Raw genomic sequence first — 24,307 nt, 5'->3', positions numbered from 1 at the left:
ACCAATAAACTAATTCCATCTTTGCTTATTGCATCTGCCAGAGATTTGTGGTCTTCTGCCGTGAAGCTAAATCAATTCCGTTTAAAATGGAGTATTTTTCGGGGTCTTGTTTTTTTAAACTGAGGTGTTCAGGTTTGAGATTTTCTTGTTGTTGTTTAACCCAGACAATACAATTTATATTAAGACTATATCCTACTTTTATTATGGCAATTTCTATCCTTATGGATCCCAGAGCAATGTTTAATCATATTTTTGAGCAACTCGGGGAAGAATTACACATCACAAAGACAACAGGGAAAGGAACATTGGCAAAGGGGGAGGGGAGCAGGTAGGAAAAGAACTTTAACCCTTCTCTTGCCCACCAGTTCCTCTTCCCATCCTGCACCACTATCAGCTGGGCTGGAGAAAGCCTGGTAATGGGGGAAACAGCAGGGGGAGGGTGTTTGTGGGAAGAGTTGGTGGTGCAAGAAGGGTTGAGGGCCCACAGAATCCTTGAAGGATGGCCTAAAACAGGGGAATTCACAACAGAAAGGAATGAAGAAAAAGTTAGAAGAAAAAAACAGTAAAGAAGGAATAGTGATAACCACATATAGCTCAGACATTAGGAATGCCATAAAGAAGAGAGAATCAACGTCTTTCCATTATAAGAGAGCGTTATAAATGTAAAGAAATATATATATATATATATATATATATATATATATATATATATATGTATGAAAGAAAATTAAGGCCGAAAGTAAAATACTAAGTCTGAAAGAACTGGGGTTTGTCATGGCCTTTGGCCAGAACAATAATCAAGTATGTATGTATGTATGTATGTATGTATTTGCCCGTTAACCTTTTGCCTCCCGTTAAAAACAAGAAAAGTACCACAATTTCTGAAAAAAATGGCAAGGTGATATTATGTATGTGCAGGAAATGCACATCAAGGAGAAACATTAGAAATAACTTAACATTGCCCATTTATTTCAATGGGTCTATATTTGAGCAAAATGGATATTACCTATTAGGACGGGGCGTGGCGCGTGTACAAAAGTGAAAGGAGTGTGTTTGTGTGAAGTTATTCAGAGCAGGAAAGACAAAGAAGGTCAATATATTATGATAAAAGGAAGCTTGGACAGATGAGTTTAATATCAGTGAATATTTATGTAGCACTCAGTCGTCAGATGAGTGTTTCTTATCAACTAATTGAAGATCTACTCTGTTTAGGGGAAAGTGAAATAGCAACTGGAGGGAATTTTAATGAAGATATAAATGCAGGCAAAGAAGCAGACATGATACAATCACGAATGCACTGCAAAAGCAAGCATTATCCCCTGAGATGTTACAGCTTGTTGATATTTGCAAACATCATAATCATAATTAGAAGAATTATACCTTCTGTTTCATACCACATTGGAACATCTGATTTAGTGGTAAATATAAAGAAAAAAAGAATAGTATTTAATCACGCTCATATTTTTGGTAGCTTAAAACTCATTAATCAAAAAGCATATTGGAGACTGAATCCTTTTTCTATTTAGGAATATAGAACTAATGGATTCATAGTAATGTCCAATTCCATATTTTTTTCCTTGTCAATATTACACCTCAAAATATGGGGCCAGTTATCAATATGATTGATGACAACATTGGACACTGATCAATTTAATGAGTTAATTGGTAATCACAGAGGTCAAGTTCAGTCAGGCTTTCTTAGTTGGTGAACAATCTAGTTGGTGAACAACTAGACTTGGCAGAAGCTATCCAAGGCCTCAGGTAAAAGTCGATCCCAGCTCTAACACTTGGCTAGGAGCCTTTTAACTGGAGATGCTTGAGAATTAGCAGAAAATCTTACAGTAACCATGGAGCTATGGCCAATTGTCACTACGGAAATCTGCCCTTTCACAGCAAGACTTCACTGAGAGATTGCAAAGGGAATGGCAGTGCACAAAACGCTTCACGGAATGGAAGGTTATTATTATTCCCAAATAATAATTTCCTGGCTTCTGCTTTGCCAGGGATAGAGACTCACGTTACCTGCTTAGCATCACAGTAGCGGAGCCCGAAGGCATGGAACTGAGAGAAGAAGGATGGTCTGACAGCTGCAATCTGCGTATAAAGCTCTGCAGGGCGGGACATGGCAGGGGTTCCGGACAACAAGATGACTCGTTTGGCAGCCTGGGGATATAAATGTTGCAAAAGGTTAATTACGTGGCTGCTATCACACATAGAGATTCGAGGACATCCAAAAAGGTAAACATGGCCCTAACTAACAGAGCTAACACAGCACAGTGGGTTAGCAGACCCCACCGCTAGGTAGACTGACATGGCTTCCTCAGACGGCAGATTTTGAGTGACATGAAAGAGCAACAGTGTGTTATGATTGTGTGTTTTTTCCTGCCAGGGAGAGGTGCTTATGAGGCTTCCAGGGGCCAAAATAACTTGGCTGGCCTTTGGTACCATACACCTTGATTTGGTGATAGTGGTGATGGGTGTTAAATATGCTGTTCCGCCTCAAGGAGCAAAATGTCTTGGCCTGACCCAAGAAGTCCCCTGTTCGACTCTTGCCTCTGCTGGCAACTAACTAGGTGGTCTTAGGCATGTCGCTCTCGGCCTCAGCTCCCATATCTGCAATGTAGAGATAACAATAATGGGTTTTCTGAAAGAGTTGTTGTGAAGCCCACTGAAGAGAACATACTTGGAGCTCTCAAAGAAAACACGGTATAAATGCCAACATGTACAGTGGTACCTCGGGTTACAGATGCTTCAGGTTACAGACACTTCAGGTTACAGACTCCACTAACCCAGAAATAGTATCTCGGGTTAAGAACTCTGCTTCAAGATGAGAACAGATATTGTGTGGTGGCAGTGCAGCAGCAGCAGGAGGCCCATTAGCTAAAGTGGTACCTCAGGTTAAGAACCGTTTCAGGGTAAGAATGGACCTCCGGAACGAATTAACGAATTCGTGATTTCTTGTTCTCATCTGTACAGTGGTACCTCGGGTTAAGTACTTAATTCGTTCCGGACGTCTGTTCTTAACCTGAAACTGTTCTTAACCCGAAGCTCCAGTTAGGTAGTGGGGCCTCTCGCTGCTGCCGCGCCGCCGGAACACAATTTCTGTTCTCATCCTGGAGCAAAGTTCTTAACCCGAGGTAATATTTCTGGGTTAGCGGAGTCTGTAACCTGAAGCGTTTGTAACCTGAGGTACCACTGTATTGTAATTAGAAGTAACACAATCATTCCCATTTTGCTTTGTTAGATGACACTCATAAGTGGTGGTGGTGGTGGTGGTGGTTGATAGCCATCTTTCTCAAGAGACAATGAAGTGTGCCCCTGGGGTGAAGTAAAACCACTGCGTGACCTCCCCTGGGTGCAAGCCTGGGTAGTGTCTATGGATCCTCAGCTGGACTCCCCTCTTGGCCTCACTGATGTGGTTCAAAGGAAATCAGAGCAATCAACTTGGCTGCAGGAGTCGCCGGAAGGAGGCGTACATTGTACGATCCAACCATCTTAGGGACTCCACTCTGGATTTGAGTAGGGTTTACACAAGGCTGGTGCAATGTGTACACACCAGCCAGAGTTTTGGATTGGCTCTGCCCACCCCAAGGCAGCCTCCCACCACCTCACCCCCTCCCTCCCTCCCTCCCAGTGACTGGCCATGTTCCTGACATCTGGAAGCCAGGTAAGCGGTACAGTCCCACCCGGCCAACTGCTATGGGGTGCCATGAGCATCAGCAGCACAATTCCTGTAATGAGAATGTTCTCTGTATGATAAAAGGTGACACCAAGAAGACATTTCCCCAAAGAGAAATTCAAGAATCATAGGCATATTCAAATGCAGAGCCAATGATACAATAGCCAGATCCCTGCACTGGGTATCAAAAGGCTTCAAAGAGCAGGAGGAAGGATGGGGAAATGCCAGAAAATAAAAATGATTCAATATGCAAAAGTGTCTTATTCTCCTACAGTGATTTACTGGATTTTTAATGATGTTCACAGCATGTGGCCTACAGCACGCTGCCTGGCATGCTTTGCATTATGGCGACTATTTCAATGCTCATTGTGCTGGATATACAATTGTGACCATCCTCCCGATTCCTTCTTATTCTGCCCTTGTCAGCTGTTTAACATTTAAAGTGTGTGTTGCCCTGCCTGACACGAAATGGAAATATCTGATGGTAATTTCAATGCAGAAGTTTGCTTCTTGGGAGAGAATGAAATGGGACTGGAAGGGAGACAGCATCTGCACGTTTGGGGAAATTTCATTTCTGCCATAAAACAGTATTATAACTCATGCCCGCTGCAACTTTGGAATAAGGTTAGGATCTAACTAGATATCACGGATGCAAACAACCCAAAGTATATCCATCACACCTGGGACATTCAAATTACACCCAAAAGGGAACAATTTGAAAATGGCAGTGTTTTGACATATAGATAGTAGCAGAGCTCCTACACCCACCCTTTAGGAAAACAGAGCTTTCAAAAACTCTTAAGCAGAGAAAGAAAGAATTCTGGAAGACATTAAGAACTAGAATACTTTTTACAACTGTATTCATTCCTCAAAAGCAAACTGATTTATATTTCCATATTTCATATTCATGCTCATTCTGATTCATATTTCCAACAGCATTCATATTTCCATTTTTTAAAATAATAATAAAAAAGGACAGTGCCAGATTCTGCCAGTTCCAATGCACACCTGATGTTAAGGGTTCAGTTGGAAAATCATGCTAATCTAAATATCTTGCAAATTAAACTTCTTGATCCATTTTTATAGGTTCAAAAAGTGCCCCTACACAACCCTCAACACCTGGTTGCAGAGCAACAACAGCGTTTTGTGCAGAAGTTAGGGTTCCTCAGTAGAGACGCAAGGTACATTACTATGAATAATTACTTCTGAAAACTCATGGAGTTTCAAACTTCAGCTCCATGTTTTATACATGGGCCTACTTGAAGATTCCATACATCACTGCCTTAAAGCGATTTCCTCAGAAATTTTTATAAGGAAGCAAAAAAATGGATATTAAGAAATGCTACTTTATCTTCAGAAGCAATCAGTGCCTAAGTGATATCAAAGATTAAGCTTTTAATATTATAATTATGCCTATTTTTTCTCAAAAGTATTATATTCAGACCTGTTCTTCAACAGAATTTCAGAATAAATATGAAACTTAAAGGCTCCTTATTAATCCATTATTGATTCTATATCCTTCATCCAAGCCACTTTAAGGATTTTCAGGTTGCATACCAGAAAAACAGATTTATGATGTCTGTGTGAAATACTTATGGAAGACTCTATCAGCTTTGGGATAAATCAATTTAATTGGTGGTTACTGACATATCAAAATTTATAGCAAATAAAAGACAGATCGTTATTTCTCAGGGCAGCTTCACTTGGAAATATTACTTTGAAGCCTACTCTGTGACCTGGAATTCATTTATATAATCCTAAAATACTCAAAATCTCAGATACTTTGGAATGATTATGCATTTGTTCTGTATTTAAATACTCAATCTTGTATTACACTTAGGATTTCTGAACTTATTTCCTGCATTCTGCTGTAGAGTTTAACTGATAAACCAAAATTGCCCAATCTGCATCATAGGTAGGTGAAAAAGCACAGAATTTAATTATGTCCCTCATATTGGGATTTCGTATGGCTCCCAACTTGTCACTACAGCACTGGTATCAGCCTAGCAAAATTATTTTGGCTCTTGCCTGTATACCAGGCATCTTGAATACACAGCACCTAAAAGTCAAATGCCCAGTTTTGAAAACCCTGGTATGCTCACCTTCAGAAGAGGCATCGCAGCCCGGCATCGAGCAGTTTTCCCATTCTTCAGAAAGTGGGACTCATCCTGAAACAGAAGAAGGGGAGAGTACGTGAAACCCAGAGCAATAGCCAAACAACCAAAAATCAGTTTATATCAGCATTCCTCCAAATGTGGGTCCCCAAATATTGCTGGACTACAACTCCCGTCAACCCCAGCCAGCAAGGCCGATTTTCACAGATATCAGCAGTTGTAGTCCAAGATCATCTGGAGACCCAAGGCTGGGGAAGGCCAAATTAAGCTGTCCTGATATTTTGTGTGATTATCTTAGATAATCCTAGACGGGTACAGCACCGCTCTGAATGTCAAACCTCCACAACGTAAGGTAGGATTGCTTGCTTGAAACTGAAGTCACTGTGAAAGGAAAGCACATCCTTTCGTTGTTGATCTATCAACAACCATAACCAAGCCAGTAAAGGGAGGGGAAGAAACGATTCTCACTATTAATATTCTTTTTGCCGCTGCACAGCTTCCTCTTAAATGCAGATAATTGCGAATCTGCCCTGCATGGATTCCCCCAAAGGAAGGGGTTAATGAAAAACCACCAGAAAGGAGAAAATCTAATTAGGAGCCAACCGGTTTGCTGCTAAAAGGCTCGCCAGGTAGGAAGCAGACCTGCCATTTGAGAATTTCCTCTCCTGGAACGAGCTCTATTGCCGTTGCTGTTACTACACCGAGCTTCGGGATACTAAGGAAATTGGCACCCTCCCAGGGAATGTGCTCATCTTGTCGTATTTGGACGAGTAAGCAGCCATGCACAGAGAGGATAATATACCCCCTTCAACTGGAAGGAACTGCTTTCTCAATCTTGGTTAGCAATAAGGTTATGCTAATAACAGCCACCAGCAGAGGGAGGATTGAAGAGGGAGGCGAGGAAGCACAACACGCTGCAGAGGCTATTGGATGCAAAACGCAGGACCTGAATTCTACAACATATCTAGTAAGAACGTGAATGAGGGCCAAACCACACTAAGTGGGAGATCAATGACTGTGATTATCCGCAATGGGTTTTTTAAAAAACGAAAATACAGCCACTGAGGAGTGAGGGACTTGCCTATTTCTTTGGAGCAATGGCGGGGGAGGGGTTTTACCCAGTCCTGTCATACCATTCTTCTCAATCAAAATGGCACGTGTACACAAATAGCTGCCGTTTGCCCCATGGAGGAATCACTAAAGGTGTATTTTCCACCTGCGCAGCAAACAGGGACAAGGTAATTAGGAAGAATGGCCCACTCATCGATACTGTCACTCCCAAGCACTTGGTAGCCTCTCTGCTGTATTTCAATAAACAACATCCACAGTAAGGAAAATCCACCCCCATCTCTCCCATGTAAAGCATAGCATGGTTAGGCCTTGGGATGCGAGGCAGAATTTTTTCTAAAATGGGACTTCCTTGATTTTTTTTACTCCAGTGTTTTATTTTTCTGCAGAAAATTTCCCATTTCATAAGTTCATTAGTGACAATGAATGGGTTCAAATATTAGGCAAACTTGGCAGTTTCAAAGTTAGCTGTGTTTACTAAGCACAAGTAAAATGTGGTAAATTAGATCGCTCTCTAAGACATCAGAATTGTTTCCATAGTGAATTATTCTATTCCCCCTGCCCCCTTCAGCATTTTCCAAAAATCCCACATATTGCCCAGACACTGAGGTCCAGGTCCGAGGGCCTTCTGGCGGTTCCCACACTGCGAGAAGTAAGGTTACAGGGAACCAGGCAGAGGGCCTTCTCAATGGTAGCGCCCACCCTGTGGAGTGCCCTCCCATCAGATGTCAAAGAGATAAACAACTACAGTCATACCTCTACTTACATATCCCTCTGGATACGGAATCTTCGGGTTTCGGCCATGGCAAACCCAGAAGTATATACTTCTGGGTTTCGCCACGGGCGCATGTGCATTAACACTCAATCGTGCTGCATGAATGTGCTGAAGTGTGCCTCTATTTACATATTTTTCGGGGTGCGAACGGATCCGCAGAACGAATTAAGTTCGTATCCGGAGGATCCACTGTATCTGACGTTTAGAAGACATCTGAAGGCAGCCCTGTTTAGGGAAGTTTTTAATGACTGATGTTTTAATGTATTTTTAATCTTTGTTGGAAGCCGCCCAGAGTGGCTAGGGAAGCCCAGCCAGATGGGCAGGGTATAAATAAAAAAATATTATTATATTAAGAGCCTAGCCTGCTTCAGACAAAATGACAAACTGAAATTAGTTGAAAATGGAAACGGGTGCTTCAGATTTCCTCCTCGCAGTTGTGCAAGAGGAAGGGAGTGGAGCAGAGAATCGTTTAGCATTGCATCTAAGTACAATATTGCAACATCAGAATGACCAGTGAAGATACTGAGTGCTGCAATAGCCGCAGGGCTGCCCATAGTGGCAGGGAAAGGGAAAAGATCATTCTTAAGTCCCACACACAAACTGAGAAACTGCACAAGCCACGCAAGTCACCAGTGACATCAGCTGATGGGTGGGTGCGTGTGGTTTGGGGAGCAAAGTGTTGCAGGACAAGACTGGCCAGAGATTCCCCACCCCTGCTCTATATGAATAAGCCCAGCAGACTTTTTAAAGACCTCACAGACCTTAAAGACCTTGTAGACAACCAAAAAAATGGAAGTGTTGGGATTATGGCATTTTCACCTCTGGCACTTTGACAAGAGATTGCACACTTGTACAAGGGATTCCTGAGGGGCACTATTCCTGAAGAGTAAACGCTAGCAGATCGATATATATATTTTTAACTGCAAGGATGAGATCTAAGAAGCTGCTTGGCTCCAGGAGCTTAATTGATGCAGGTGATCTGGGTATCTGCTGACCTCTCAGCATCAGATGCACTCAACTGTGCAGAAAATTCTTTGGCTGTGGCCCAGAACACATTTACTTGAAGGGGAATTTCTGATGAGATGAGAAGGAAATGTCCAAGTAAGTACAGAGGGTTGAAGTGTTAGAACTGTGGGTTATGATGACTTCAACAAGACTCATTAAGAAACAATAATAAGAACTGAGATTCCAGAGCAGCCTTGAAGAAATATAACTAAACTGCGGTTTAGTATTATGAGAACAAGCTGTGGCGAGTCTCAGGCTCATACTCTCCCTGTTTCTTTGTGCATAAGAATGAGGGAAGATTGAAAGCTTCCACTTTTCATTTTGCAAAAACCAGTTTCCTGTTGTATGACTGAACTGAGGAAACTGTGGTTTGTTTTAGAGCTGTGCACAAAAATGCCTCCCTGAAATTCTCCATGCTATTTGTGTGTAGAGAAATTGGGTGGACCACTTCACCAAACATCTCCAGCGGAAGGAGAAATTCTTCAACAGCTCAGCAGGGGTGAAGCTCAGCATTAGCAGTGGCTAATTCTCCTTCCTTGTTTGAAATAGTTTCTCTGTTAAGCTTTCAAGTAGAAACAGCAGCCTGGCCACCATTTTACATTCCCCCATAATGCCACAAACCTAGCATCATTCTGGGGCATCTGGGGAAGCAGAGGGAATAGTGGCCAACAAGAATGTTCTCAGAAATTCTCTTAGGAAAATGTCTTTTCTGGGAAATGATGGCTTGGCTTTGGTTTATTCTAACTGTGTTAGCTAGCAAATCAGGATTCAAAACCACAGTTTGACCATGGTTTGTTTAAACTGACCATGCTTGGAATAAGTCAGATTCCGAGTTTGGTCATACATTGAATCTCTAGTTTACTCAGAAACCAAAAGAGAGAAGTTTTCAATCTTCTCCCTGTGTCCATCAAGTGAGGTGGGGGGAGGAACACATAAGGCCAAGGATCTCCACAGTTTGTTCCCATAATGCTGATTCATAGTACTACCAGGCCACTGCCTTTATTTATTTATTATTTTTATTATTAGTATTAGTCTTAGTCTTAGTATTATTATCATCCATCTGACTGGGTTGCCCCAGCCAATTGCATGTACAAATTCTAGAAACTAAAAGGTCAAATTTCCCCAGGCTGTGGTAAACAGTATGTATCACTGGAGTCTTCAGTAAGGTCTTACTGCAATCAGGAGAAAGTATTTCATTAAAAATAGTCAAGTCCCTTAGAACTCATTGTTGCCCAGAAAGGCATGAGAAAATCGTGATTACAGCTTGTCCTAAAACCTCAAAACAAAAAACAAATCAGAACTTGGCATGAGTTGGTCCTTCTGGACCATGAGATGGATACATAAATCATGAGATTGGAAAGTAGGGTTTCTAGGTCCCATTCCTTGGCCCTGAAAGCTGCTCATTACTTTAAATACAGGGAACCAGAAAGGTAACAGGAGAGCTCTTGGTCACCCTTCAGAGCAGACAAGAACATCCACATTTCCAGAAATACATGGAGAATCTCTTGCAACTAAGTGGTGTCCTGAACAATACATTTTGGAAGCAAATGTATGCTATAATTGCCGAACAGTGTAAAATGAAATGGCAATTAAGAGGACACAGTCGCTATTAGTAAGCATTAGAAAAGCAGCCACTTCTAATTTCATACTGTGCAAATGGCAGCATAATATGAACCAACTTTCAATTCAGACAAGCTTTATTTACAGCTTAAGAACCTTCCATGTCTTGAGACCGTCTAATATGCCCTCACGCCTGCAGTGAACACGTCCCCCATCTCTGCCTTTGAATGGCCCAGGGAAACTGTGCCACCTGCCTCCCCCACCAGGATGCCCTACTTACAACAATCACAACTCGGAAGGTGGTTTTGAGTTGCTTCTCCATCTTGCTGAGAAGGTCAAAACTGACAACGTTTATCAATCTTGCCGACAGGCAGTCCTTGCCCGTTGCTATGACACTGATGGCATCTGGGCTCAAGGAAGGAAGCCACCTGTGGAAAGCCTCAAGCAGCGAAAAGAACGAAGGCAGAAAAAGACGTGAGCTGAAAAAATTCTTTTTATATCTAAATGGCCTAAAGCTTACAGCCACCTTTCAAAAACAGTTGACACTGCTCATACGGCACTTTTTGAAAAGTTTGCTAAGTGCTATACAATCCTTAACTGTATTCATCCCCTCAGCACACATCATTCTGTGGAAACTGAGGATAGCATTGCATCTGCACCAGCTGTTTTTCACATGAGTTCCACAAAGGCTTAGTCAGCCTGCGTTGTATCTCACGTAATACGCCTGATACAGACACAAGGAGTTGCCTCATACCAAGTCAGAATGCACACAAAAACAAGGTGTGCAAAAGAAAACCAAAACGTGCACGAAAAGGCCGATTTTAAAATTCAATTTATGTGAAAAGTCGTGCATTCAGCATCAAATGTTAATGAGCAAAAACAGACAGAGACCCGTTACCAAATACATTCTTCATCAGTGTCTATGCATATTCCAGTTAAGGCCAAACACACGAAGCAATAATTAGTAGCTGTTCAATATACCATCTATAGGCATGTTAAAACCATAAGGCTATGCTAAAGTTGTCAATTCCATTCATACAATAAAAGTTATATCAAAAATACTCCAAAAGCTACTACAGCCGTGATACAATAGCTTGAGATAATAAAGCACATGAATAATTATTGCTTACCAATCTTGTGATCATACAAGCCTCACTGGAAAAAAAAATCTTTCCTGGTGCCCTGATCTTAATGCCAAATCCTACTGTATCTCAGTTATACTAGCACACAAAGTTAACTGGTTGCACCTGAAATATACCTGAAAGGTATTCTGTTGCCATTTGTGCCAAGAAACATGTGTTTGACTTACAGCAATCTGTTTTCTTTTGCTTATACCAAGTCAGATCATTGATCCATCTAGCTCCCTATTACGCCCACTGGTTGGCAGGAGCTCACCATAGTTCCAAGAGTGGTTCTCTCCCAGTCCTACCTGGAGATGCCAGGGATTGAACCTGGTACGTTCTGCATCAAAGAAGATGCTCTGCCACTGAGCTAAGGCCTTTCCCAACTGGGGACTCAATTCCAGATCCCACCCTACCCCCAAAAGAAAGTATCTAAATAAAAAGGTATCCACTTGCCCTATTATGTTCCTTGCAGAAACCAAATTTTCAATGAAGTGGTCAGTCTGTGCCTGGGATGAAGGGACATTGAACTGCAAGTATGAGTTCATCCGTAAAAATTAAACCCCAGGATACAGAAAACTAGAGCATTCCCAACTTAGCCTTGTTTCAGAGGAAGCATTCTTTCTCCCTTTCCTTTCAAAGCAGTCTGTTAGGTGATCCATCTCCACAGTCTGAGGTGGTACACCCACAAGGATGAGCACTTCACAGAGAGCTAGGTTGACATCTGGATGGGTGTCATGCTAGGAATGTTGCCCCCCCCCATGAGACACCTATCTCATAATGACAGAACAGGGAGCGAAGTTGTGGGTGGACGCATTCAGAGGCAGGTGAATTTTAAGCACAAAGCATGATGGAGCCCAGCCTGTCAAGGTCCCTGAAGAAGTTGCAGTCCGGTTGGCTTGGCTATGGTGCTCACCCACAAACAGCGGTTGCGCTTTATGGCTTCCGCCGATTATGGTGCACAGCTGTCTTTCCACTCAAACAGCCCTGTTCTGTTCTATTCATTTCACTACTAAGATAAATACAGCTATGATGAGATCATAAATGAACATTAGTATTAGCCTGATTCTCAGACCAGAGGCATCTCACAAAGCTGCCAGCTTTCTCAATCCTTATCTCCTGCCAGGATTATAGAATCATAGAATCATAGAATCATAGAATCATAGAGTTGGAAGAGACCACAAGGGTCATCGAGTCCAACCCCCTGCCAAGCAGGAAACACCATCAGAGCACTCCTGACATATGGTTGTCAAGCCTCTGCTTAAAGACCTCCAAAGAAGGAGACTCCACCACACTCCTTGGCAGCAAATTCCACTGTCGAACAGCTCTTACTGTCAGGAAGTTCTTCCTAATGTTTATAAATCATTATATTTAGCTATTTAAGCACTTAGAAGCCCAGCTATCTGAAACTCCCCCCCCCCAAAAAAAAAGTCTCAAAACATCCAAAGCAATGGTCAAAATCAGTCTGCTTAAAAATATACTGAATATGCAAACACAATTTATTCTTAAATTAAAACACACACTGGCTTTTACTACCCACTTCATGACAAAGTAGGCCAGGGCAACTATTTGAACAGAGTCCCTGTGCTGCTCTTTTCATAAATGAAGACGGGAATAAGTTTTCTCCCTGCATTTGGCAGGGAAAGAGTTTTATGCAATAGCCAAAGAGACTAAAGAATCTCCATGTATTTCCATATGCCCATTTTCACCCCTAAACTAGGCTCTCAGCTCCATGATCTCCATTCTGAAGACTCCTTTTGGAATTATGAATGAGAATCGCAAACAACAGTGAAGGAGGGATGCCAAGTGACAGGACTGCTGTAGCTCCTCAAAACTGAGGGCTAACATGAAGCACCATTCCTTTCTGCCCCCATTGTCTCATTTTTCATTGGCACCAACAACTTGAGAGCCAGTGTGGTGTAGCGGTTAAGAGCGGTAGCTTCGTAATCTGGAGAAGAAGAGTTTGGATTTGATATCCCACTTTATCACTACCCTAGGGAGTCTCAAAGCAGCTAACATTCTCCTTTCCCTTCCTCCCCCACAACAAACACTCTGTGAGGTGAGTGGGGCTGAGAGACTTCAAAGAAGTGTGACTGGCCCAAGGTCACCCAGCAGCTGCATGTGGAGGAGCGGAGACGCGAACCCGGTTCCCCAGATTACGAGTCTATCGCTCTTAACCACTGCACTACACTGGCTCTCCGGGTTCGCTTCCCCGCTCCTCCACATGCAGCTGCTGGGTGACCTAGGGCTAGTCACACTTCTCTGAAGTCTCTCAGCCCCACTCACCTCACAGAGTGTTCGTTGTGGGGTAGGAAGGGAAAAGAGATTGTTAGCCGCTTTGAGACTCCTTCAGGTAGTGATAAAGTGGGATATCAAATCCAAATCCAAACTCTTCTTCTGCGGTGCCTCTCTCAGAACGTGAAAGACAAGCAAGACAGAAGACTAAAAAGGAGTTGAGAAAATGCAGGCATTACCTCCGCCCATGTATATCTCACTGAAGAAGGAGTGACCACCAGCAGAGGCCACTCTTTTCGATAGTATTCAGCAATGCAGATTGCCTGGATTGTTTTCCCTAAGCCCATGTCATCTGCAAGGAGCAAACGACCTTCTTTGGCAATTGCAAAACTGAAAGAGAGGGGAGGAAAAGAGACCAATGGGTTATTGTTTCCATTTCCACAGTGAATTCAGTTCTTCTAAGGCAAGGTTGAGGTACTTGTGGTTCTCCAGATGTTGCGGACTCCAACTCACACCATCCCCATCCAGCATCACCAATGTTCAAGGATAATGGGAATTGTATCCCAGCAATTGTATCCACAGCTCCCTGCTCCCTGTTCTATAATCCAGTTGCAAGTTAAATACCAGAAACACCCCCCCCCCAACTTTCTTATCCCGGATTCTTCTGATTCAAGCAGAAATACAGCTTCCATCTCAATCAGTGTTTCTCAAACTTGGGTCCCCAGCCGTTGCTGGACTACAACTTCCACCATCCCTAGCTAGCAGGACCAGCAGTCGGGGATGATGAGAACTGTAGTCTGTAAATATATGTCAAGCTGATTAGCAGAAACCTTTGCCTCAAACGAGTCCACTACTTTGTACCTTGAAAAAGATCCCAACTGCAGTTTCTAGTAAGCCTGTTTCTCAAGGAGTGGAAACGGCAGCAGACTCTATTCTCCCTACACGGGGGAAGGAGTAGCTAGCAAGAATCGTTAGCAATCAAGGTTATGTACCTTCCCCACATTCCTGGTACAGGAGTCTGTCCCCTGAGAGTGTCAGCTTTCGATATCTCAAAGGATCCTCTTCAAGTAATAAAAGCAGGGGTGAATTAGCAAGGGGGAAACCAGCCATTCACGGCTTTGTTTTTTTCATGTGCCGTTTTATGGACCCTGGAAGTCCCTGCCTCCCCGTTGGGCCAATGTGGGTCCAACAGCATGAGATACAAGTTACCGCTTCCAGATTGTGTTGGCAAAGCAAGAAAGCAAAGGAAGGTGGGGGAGCGATGGATAACAGCTCTCAAACTAAATGCAAGTGCCAACATTTTAAATGAATGGCGTGTGTTTTTCAGAAGACCCAGGGCTTGACTTACTTCACACCTTCTCTCTGAAATGGCATGAGGCTGGCCACCAGTTTAGGATCCAGTCCTGAAAGGTCTGCTTCTGGAATGTCAGGCACCTTCGAGGCAGACTTCTCAAACTGAGCAGCAAAGGCTTGTATTACTGGCTTGGGCAATGGCTCCACTTCCACTGCTGGAAGGCTCCTTAACAGTTCAACTAAAAGGAACACACACAAGAAGGATTTGTGTCCCTAGGAGCATTTGTAAACAACCTTCACTTAAGTCTGAACAAGCACACAAACAGATGCCTTGTTTATACAGAGTCCTAGACCACCCTCCTTTGCACGTTTACTTAAGTATTTTATGGTTCTTTCATTTTGAAACAGAAAAGGACTACTTTTCCCAAGAATGACTTCTTCAATCAAATGCTTTATTGCAGTCGATCAGCCAATAAAGAATTGACTTCATGAAAAGTGCCAATCTAAGCAAGGTGCATAGACACATGTACAAGTACATAATATAAACAGAGAGCTAGGAAAAGAAAGAAAGTGATGCAGTGCTTTCAGAAAATGCTCAGGTTTATTTTGGCAACTTCTATACCAAAATAAGGTGGCGCTGTGGGTAAAACTCAGTGACTAGGACTTGCCAATCGCATGGTCGGCGGTTCGAATCCCCACGGCGGGGTGAGCTCCCGTCGTTCGGTCCAAGCTCCTGCCCACCTAGCAGTTCGAAAGCACCCTTAACTGCAAGTAGATAAATAGGTACCGCTTTATAGTGGGAAAGTAAACGGCGTTTCCGTGTGCTGCGCTGGTACAGGCTCGCCAGAGCAGCTTCGTCACGCTGGCCACGTGACCCGGAAGTGTCTCCGGACAGCGCTGGCCCCCAGCCTCTTAAGTGAGATGGGCGCACAACCCTAGAGTCGGACACAACTGGCCCGTACGGGCAGGGGTACCTTTACCTTTATACCAAAACAAAGTTTGTTTGTTATGCAAATCAAGCATGCTTGCACAGCTTTGCTTAGTTTGCATAGTTTATTATTTTTCTGGCAAGCAGAAAAGTTATGCTATTGAATCTGCACACACCGATCACTGGAAATCTTATTGATCCATCCCACCGACTGCTGAGATTTAACAGGTCATTGCCCACACAGTTTCAAACCTAATTTCACATGAATAAGGACTGGAAACTTTCAATTTTCTAAAATGGCTCCCACTATAATGTTGAACTCCATGCAGAGTACCCAATTTCATAATTACATTTCACTTGTGCGGAACTGCACACGCAAGTGTGAAAGAGAAAAAAATATTACGAAACACCTATATAGCTAATTATTTGAACTGTACACAGTACTAAAGTGAAATAGTCTGAAATATAATTCACTAGCATCTCAGTCAGCAACCCACTAATAGAAAGAGTCCCCTACATACTTTGCTTCTCACCGTCTTCTCAGACATTTTTTTTTAAAGCAGAATCATATCAGGAGTGGACAATAGTGAGAATTACCAAGTGTTTATATATCTTAAAATGATTCCTCTTCTAAAAATAAAATGATGAAATGATTCATTTCAAAAATGCTGAATATAATGACTCTGGATTAAGCACTGTCTGTTCATCTTAAACTAGCACTGACACTAATTTTTTTCTTGACACAGCAATCAAAATGTTGCCACGATGTATTAGACACTGCAACAAATAAAAAGACACAAAATCCTGCAAGCAGCCTTTCCTTTCAAAGAAAACTAAAATCACCAAAATATGGAAATCAACAGACTGGAACATAATTCTGACAGTGAAAACAAAACACTCAGCAGACTCAGATTTGCACTCGCGTTATAAGAGCTTGGGTATTGACTGCAAACTACAGTTAATTTCGGTTATCTCTAGAACGGAGGCAGCAGATTAGACCCCTGCTACCCAGGCAAAATCCTTAATTCTGAAAGCATATAAATATGTGAAAGAATTTCTATTTGTGCTTGTAGGATAGGCTATTCAGTATGCACCCTTTGGTTTAATCTGTGCTCCTCCAGCAAGGAAAGAAGCCTCTCCCTGCTGAAACAGAGTCTTGCACTGTTATTACGCTCAGAAAGTTACTTGCTGGAATTATAAACTAGCAAATTGCTGCAATTATGCCATCGCTGCTGTTTTGCAGACAAGCTTGGAAAATCAGGATGTCTCAGTAGTTTGAGTGATTCATCCAAAAAACGTTCCTTCCCCCCCCCCCCCGCTCCCTTGTCCCCAAGTGACCTTTTATCTTAAGACAGCTGAGCAAGTGTGTAAACAGGTTAACCTGTTAAGATGCAAGGGGCAAGATCCTTTTTTAAAGGAAATTGTGCTATGGTAGAAAAGTCCATATTAGGGGATTGGAGACTCTTTGTGACAGTGGTACCAACGAAACTAAGAGCCATGCACATGGAATCCAGCTTCTGTATTTGTACCTCTAGCTGGTTTAATAAAAGAAAAAGCGCCCAGATAGGTATTTCACACCCCCATTCCACAGCACAATCCAGCAGCTGTAGCAACATGCACAGAGACATATAGAAAAAATAAATAACTGTAAGTAATTGCAGAGAAGCTGTTCAGGAGATAGTGAGCAGGGGTAGAGTGCAGAGTTGAATCCAGTCCCCCACCAAGCAACCTCCCCCACCCCCGGTTGCCCAAACAATGCTCCCTTCACGATGGCACACTATTTTGCAGGCCTCCGCTTGCATAGAGCCAGCTGCTTCATTCACACACTGTAGAGCCTGGGTCTTGGATTTTTAGACCAGAGCTGAGAGCATCTAGGAGACCATCTACAAAGGCCTGCTTGCTATTTCCTTGCAACTAATCCATTAAGAACTTGAACATTTGTCCGAAGGTAGAGGAAATATCTGACTGCATTCTCTGTTTCCAGACTTGTTTTAGTATGATGCACAGCTTCCTATCTTTCTGGGCCAGGAGAAAACCCTGATAGGATGGCTTTAAAATACACACAAACACATTCACCCCAGCAAAGAGGATGGAAGTTTTCCTACCTTTGAATAAATCTGCGCCAAATTACCCATTAGATCTACTACAGAGGAACAACAGCTGCTCTACTAGATGCAACTGCCTTCAATACTGAAGGTGTGCAAAAAGGATGGGGAAACTGTGGCCCTCCAGATGTTGCTATGCCTGACTTCTGACTTTGTTGGTTAGAGCTGATGGGAGTTGGAGGCCAGCAACATCTGGAGGACCACAGATTCTTCTCCTTTCCAAATGTAGTAGATACTCAAAATATTAGGCTGCAAATACTAATAAACATGTCTGCTTTTCACACAGACAATATTGCGATATGATGCCATCCTATAAGTTTCAATGTGAGTGCATTATCCCCATTGCAAAGCATCAGAAGAGGCAAAAGTGAAACTCGTGACCATGTCAAGTACCTTTAAGTGACCATTTCTAAGAACCTAGTTTTAAGCGAGTAACCCCCCTCCAAAAGAATAAAACCTGCTGAGAGGCAGTTTCTTACTTAGTCTTAGATAGTCCTCCAGGAGAAAATTCCATTTTCTAGTCTTCATATCTGTAAGAGTCATAATATGGAAATAAGCAAGTACGAAGTACATCAACCTTATATGAAATTCTAGCAATCAAGAATATATTCACCAGCATCAAATCGTTCGTGACAACTAAGCAGGTGGATTATTTTAAATAGGTTACAATGCCAAAATTCTTTTTTCTGTCCTCCATATTCACTGTGTGTAATATTTGATATCCTGTTATTTACAGAATGATTCATTTTTCATTTTGACAATTGGACAATGCTTGTCTATATGTATTCGGCTGCTTCCCCCCCCCCCCCCACACACACACTTCGTGTTATTATTACACAGTCCTTGTTCTATTTTATATGTCTATTTTGAACATTTGGATAAATTTTAGTACAACTTACAATTCTTGTCCTGACTTTTTAAAAAATGTTTTAATGGAGACGAGGCAACTTCATAAATCACAGTTTGAAGATCTCCACTATATGCATTTAAAAATAAGCGTACAGTGGTACCTTGGTTCTTGAACTTAATCCATTCCGGAAGTCTGTTCAACTCCTGAAACAGTTAGAAAACCAAGGCACAGCTTCCAATTGGCTGCAGGAGCTTCCTGCACTCAATCAGAAGCCGCGGAAGCCACGTCGGACGTTCGGCTTCCAAATAGCATTCGCAAACCAAAACACTCACTTCTGGGTTTGCAGCTTTCGGAAGCAGATTTATTCGGGAGCCAAGCCATTCGAGTACCAAGGTACCACTGTATTTTAAGGTACGGGCAACATACTAAGGTGTGGCTAATCATAAACGGAAACAGAAACTTCCAATCACCTTGTAGCTGGGCCAGATAAAGTGGGGGAGGGTGGAATCTGGGCTAGCTCTGTCTCACCCTTGTTATGCTAAACCATCACGCAAAACAGTCCTCTCCAAATAAAGTAGATACTTCCCTTGAGAGACAGGGCATTTGACAGTCACAGCACCATGACCAAAAAAGCCCCATTTCTCATCTCTCAGTTTTGTACACAGGAGATATAGAGCAGGAACCTGGATGCTGACTTGATCACAAAGGTAGGGCTTTAAAACACTGGCATCAACAACCAGGATTACAGATGAGGCAGCAAACAAACATGCTATTTGAAAATGCCACCAATGGAACGCATTAACCTAAGAACTCCTCGTTCTTTGCTTTTTATATTTTCATTGCAATTAAACTAAAAATGACTTATGAATAAATGTGAGGAACAAAACGCAACATATCAAAAACAGCCAAAAGAACTGCATAAAAAGCAACCAGATTTCAACAAAATGTATATTTAAAAAAATAATTCAGGTATAAAATATATTCTATTTGACATGTCTTGCCTAATATTTTCATATGGCTTTAATTCAATCCTGTATCTAACAAATGTCTGCCAGCTCCCTGCTTTTATTACAAGCGGTACATGAGACAAATTATGTAGGGAAGGTAATAAGAGGAAAAATACCACCCGGAAAGACAAGGTGCAAGCTTCAGCGACCATGGCTACACTGCTGAAGTGAAGGCATCAGCTTAGATCACTCACCATAATTCCTGGAATTCAACTGCTTGAACACCCCTATGGCGCTGTCAGCATAGCCAATGTCTACTTCGAACCGAGAGTATGAAATAAGCACACATTTCCCTCTGATGGTTGCCAATGGTTTCTGCCAGCCACTGCATGTCTGCAAGAGGGACCTCATTGGAGGACTTCTACCAACAGAAGATGACTCAGTGGCCCGCGAGGTTGCTTTCATTCCTTCCAGAGGTGTCAAAGTCACAGAGGGAAGTTGCTCTGCTTGCTCCACTATAGAGAAAAGCAGGTTGACCAAAGAAAAAAAGAACAAATGGATAATGGGACGGGGGAAATCAACTGCCTGTGGAAAGCAGAAAATCGAAGACAGCTGAGAGAAAAAGCACCAGAGACTTTCAAATGCAGAAGAAAAGCAGAGCAGGAAGCTCAGAAGACATTCAGTTAGTCTCCCTACTCCTAACTCAGCAGGGACTGTTCCCTCTGTGAGTTGAGTTACACTTGGAGAGCAAAGTCTTTGCTGGCATTCTGAACTTTCAATTACTGATGTGCTACAAAAAACTCTTCTTTAAAAAATAGTAATCCCAAACGGCACTCTAATAAACAATGTTTTTCTTTTCGAAATAATAATTTTCTTCAAACAGCTCTTGAACAACTCTTTTATGAGAAAGATCTAGGGTTGTACTTAACTAAATCCTACTCTGAGTGGATCCATTGAAATTAAGGAATCTAAGTTAGTAATGCCCATTAACTTCAGTGGGTCTACTGTGCGTAGGACTAGCTTTGAATAATGCACTGAGTACAATAATGCACTTGTTGTACATCTAGAGTCCAAATTTTTAATATAAACTACTTTTTCTCTGTTATGAGTTAAGCAAATCATATTAAGAAAGAAACCATAGGCTCTGTGGCCCAGATTTTGAGCCCACTCATTCTGTACCCAACATGCATGTCAATTGTCTTATGACTTACTGAGATGGCTATAGTCTTCCAGACTGAAGTTCCACATCTTTGTTGCAGGATCTAAAACAAAGCAGGATTTAGAGAGTCATTTTGGAGAAGAAATGGCTCTGTTAAGGTATTCAGAAATGGCAAGTCGCAGCTGTGCACAGAATTCCTACACTAGCATAGCAGTACACATTGCACTATGCAGCACTTCCACTGGTCCAGTCAATTGATTTAAGCCCCTGGACTTAATGGCCTGACAGGGAATCTCCTGTTTAGATGGCAATGTATACAGTGGTACCTTGGTTCTCAAACGCCTTAGTACTCAAACAACTTGGAACTCAAACACTGCAAACCAGGAAGTAAGTGTTCCAGTTTGCGATTTTTTTTCAGAAGCCGAACATGCTCCGTTTTGTGTGTTACACTTCTGTTTTGAGTGTTATGCTTCCGATTTGAGTGCCACACTTCCATTTTGAGTCTTACACTGAGGCCTGTCTGTTTTTGCTATTTATTTTGCGTTTTTGTGGCTCTTTTTTGTTGTTTTCGTGACTGTGTGGAACCCAGTGCAGCTACTGATTGATTGATTGATTGATTGTGTGACTGCAGTACATTATTGCTTTCATTTTATGGATCAATGGTCTTGTTAGATAGTAAAATTCATGTTAAATTGCTGTTTTAGGGAACGTGTTGGTTTTGGAACAGACTTCCAGAACGGATTAAGTTTGAGAACCACGGTACCATTGTATTACTTCATTTATTACAAATTGTGGGAAGGCTAGTCTTGCTGCATTTTGAGTCCATCCTGCTCATTCTACTGAGTCAGATCCTGGACCTCTGCCCCAAAGTTCTATCCTTGACACCACCACTGAGAAGTTTCATTTTTTTGGCCCCATTGGCAGTGCTGACATGTGGAGGAGAACCATATGTGCAGCATGAGGTAGGATATACATGGGATTCTGCATGCGGAAATAATTGTAGCAGAACTACAGCAGGCCAAGACCACCAAGGAGACTTAACATGTGCACAACACAGCACAGAATGATAGCCTATGCGTGCCTGTGACAGCCAAAAAAGAACTGGAATTTCACATGCAATGGGAAGCAATTTCTCTTTCATGTTCAAACAGGAGTTCTAATCAGGGTTAGGGCAAGACATTTTACTAATTGAGAAGAACAGTAAAAGGTTGCCCTCCCTGCCTCAGGCAAGGCACATAGACAGAGTACCCAAGTCTGAGTCATTTTGGCACCTGCGGCATAACATCCCACAAACACTCTGCCCCTCTCTGGCATTAAGAAGACAAGTAATAATAAATCTATTCTGGCATTTCATGACACCTAAATTCAGTGGTTTGTGATGGCCACCCCACATCAAATTCATCATCACAATGGCCTTAAGAGATTAATTAACAAGTTGAATGTTTTTTGCATGATCATAGGCAAAAGGCCAAGAAGCCTGGTATCCAACAAACTCATACTATGAGTAGACCCACTGGAATTTAAGTTAGCCATTTATGTTTATTACAGTGGATCTGTTCCAAGCATGACTTCGTCAGGCAGAACCCAAAAGTAAGTAAATAATAACTTGCTCTTCTACTAGATGTTCTTGGGGCACTGTACAACATAATAAAAGAAAATTGTTATATAATCAATACAAGTACAACTGACAAACCATTTCTAAAAGGATTACAAAGAACATACAATACGATCAATACTCAACGCATACACGCACACCAATAAACTGACAGCAGCAGCAGGGGTAAACAATATTACACATCAAAACTGGCAGCAATAAAACCAGGTGTCACACATTACAAGCCAGTTGAAATAAAAATGCCTTGAACTTTCTAGGGAAAGAAACCTATTAAGGAACCTGCAGAGCTCTGCGGCCTAGACTGGAACTGAACCCAGGATTCTATGGCTCCCAAAACCCTGTCCTGGTAGAATAGTCTGGGATCGAACCCATTATCTGAAGGTGCTCCTGCTTCTTCCTCCTCTTCCACCATTTGCGGCCTGTCCCCTTGAGTGAAGAAAACGTTGGAGAAAGGGGCAGATAAGGTGAAAAGGCTGTCTTCCCAGCTTGAATCCCTGTGTTCTTTTCTCACTCAGCATGCAAGGAGAGGGACAATAAGTTCCAGCTCCACTCTTCCCTACTCCACTATTGGGAGTGGGGGGTTGTCTAAAGGAGTATCAGGACCAGATAAGTACCGAATGAGAATCAATGGGCCTACAGAGACTAGAAACCTCTCAAAGGTTATGGCAGCCCCACTCTACATGCTCCTGGATTCAGATGTTACTTCAGAAGCCCACCCTAACCTCACGTCTCCCTGATTCTTGCAGTTGATTCAGGTTCTTCCTCACACACATGAGGGCTAGGGTCCTTGCTGTTTTTAAGAGAGACAGAACATACAAATAAAGGCAATTCTGCATTATCCACAAGATCTAGCACAACCCCAAGAGGCACAGGAAATAATCAGTCGCCTTACCGTATTTTTTGCTTGGCAAACTCCTGAACAGTTCAATCAGTTTGGCATTATATCCTATTTCAACCCGGAAACGGTCATCGGAGTGCTTGACACATTTCCCTCTGAGGCCATCATGTGCTTTTTTCTGTGTCTCAGCTACGTTGCCTGTGTCCTCCGAAACGGGCAGTTTCTGTTGCCTGACAGGAGTTAGGTGGTTTTTTGTGCCATAGAACAGCAGCGTGCTACTACCTTCTTTTTCAGCAATGAGTTCGCAGGCTGGATTTCTGGCACATGCCTGCATTTCACTGTCACTGGTGACAATGCCACTGGTGTCCACTGGTGGCATATGTTTAATGCCACTGGGAGATATTTTCCCAGTCGGGGTGCCTTCATTTTTGCAAAGCGTCCTACTAGCGTCTAATGTAGACTGAAGCTGTTCTGCACAATGTTTTGGTGGCTGCAATGTGCCAGAACTACACTGGATGGGTAGTCCTTGCTCCTGAGCACTCAGGCCAGAATAATGCCCATGAGGGTGACTCAGAGAGTCTTTCCCCACTGGTGAGAGCTGCTTAGCACTGTTCAGCTGCCTGCCTAGATTTTGGCTGGAGTCCTCTGAACAACCCCTCAGCTGGGAACCACACAAAATGGGTGCCTGGGGATCTGAGCTACAGACACTGTGTGGCACTTGAAGATTCCCCAGCACCGCATGGTTGCCAGAAACCTGAAGGTGATGGCTGGTGTGGTGGTTTTCCTTCTTCAAAGGCTGCTGCAGTTTTCCTTGACAGCTAGCAAGCGCCTGCAGGTCAGGCAGCTTCTTAGCAACGACATCCTGCTGAGCTGCCAGTCGTTCTGCTCTCCTTGCCAAAGCCTTCTTCCTATTCTCCTCAATCTTCCTTTTCTGTTCTTCTGTGAGCCCAGAGGACATCTTCTGTTAAGAAGTCACTGGAGGTCTATAAAACTGCCTAGAGATGGGGGTGGGGGA

The 24,307-nt window shown here is 42.6% G+C and overlaps 1 protein-coding gene and 1 long non-coding RNA gene across 9 annotated transcripts in view; one reads left to right on the top strand and one right to left on the bottom strand.

Moving 5' to 3' along the window:
• SMARCAL1 (SNF2 related chromatin remodeling annealing helicase 1) overlaps positions 1-24,307 on the bottom strand; it is a 39,475-nt gene that overhangs the window by 11,822 nt on the left and 3,346 nt on the right. For all 8 annotated transcript variants that reach the window (XM_083430436.1, XM_083430442.1, XM_083430439.1 and 5 more), the window contains 9 exons: positions 23,347-24,287; positions 20,892-20,942; positions 19,935-20,195; positions 18,363-18,413; positions 14,906-15,089; positions 13,797-13,947; positions 10,482-10,640; positions 5,782-5,847; positions 2,023-2,163 (listed from right to left, as the gene is read on the bottom strand). In XM_083430436.1, coding sequence (XP_083286562.1) covers positions 2,023-2,163; positions 5,782-5,847; positions 10,482-10,640; positions 13,797-13,947; positions 14,906-15,089; positions 18,363-18,413; positions 19,935-20,195; positions 20,892-20,942; positions 23,347-24,250 — 1,968 coding nt within the window. In that variant the 5' untranslated portion in view covers positions 24,251-24,287. The remainder of the gene's footprint in view (positions 1-2,022; positions 2,164-5,781; positions 5,848-10,481; positions 10,641-13,796; positions 13,948-14,905; positions 15,090-18,362; positions 18,414-19,934; positions 20,196-20,891; positions 20,943-23,346; positions 24,288-24,307) is intronic.
• LOC310673244 lies at positions 15,103-16,140 on the top strand. Its single transcript, XR_014508938.1, has 2 exons — positions 15,103-15,481; positions 15,849-16,140. It is a non-coding gene; the product is annotated as an uncharacterized lncRNA (long non-coding RNA).

The sequence above is a fragment of the Podarcis tiliguerta genome (assembly GCF_965153285.1).
Source record: "Podarcis tiliguerta genome assembly, chromosome: 1".
Lineage (NCBI taxonomy): Eukaryota > Metazoa > Chordata > Lepidosauria > Squamata > Lacertidae > Podarcis > Podarcis tiliguerta.
This window is presented reverse-complemented; position numbering and strand designations above follow the sequence as displayed.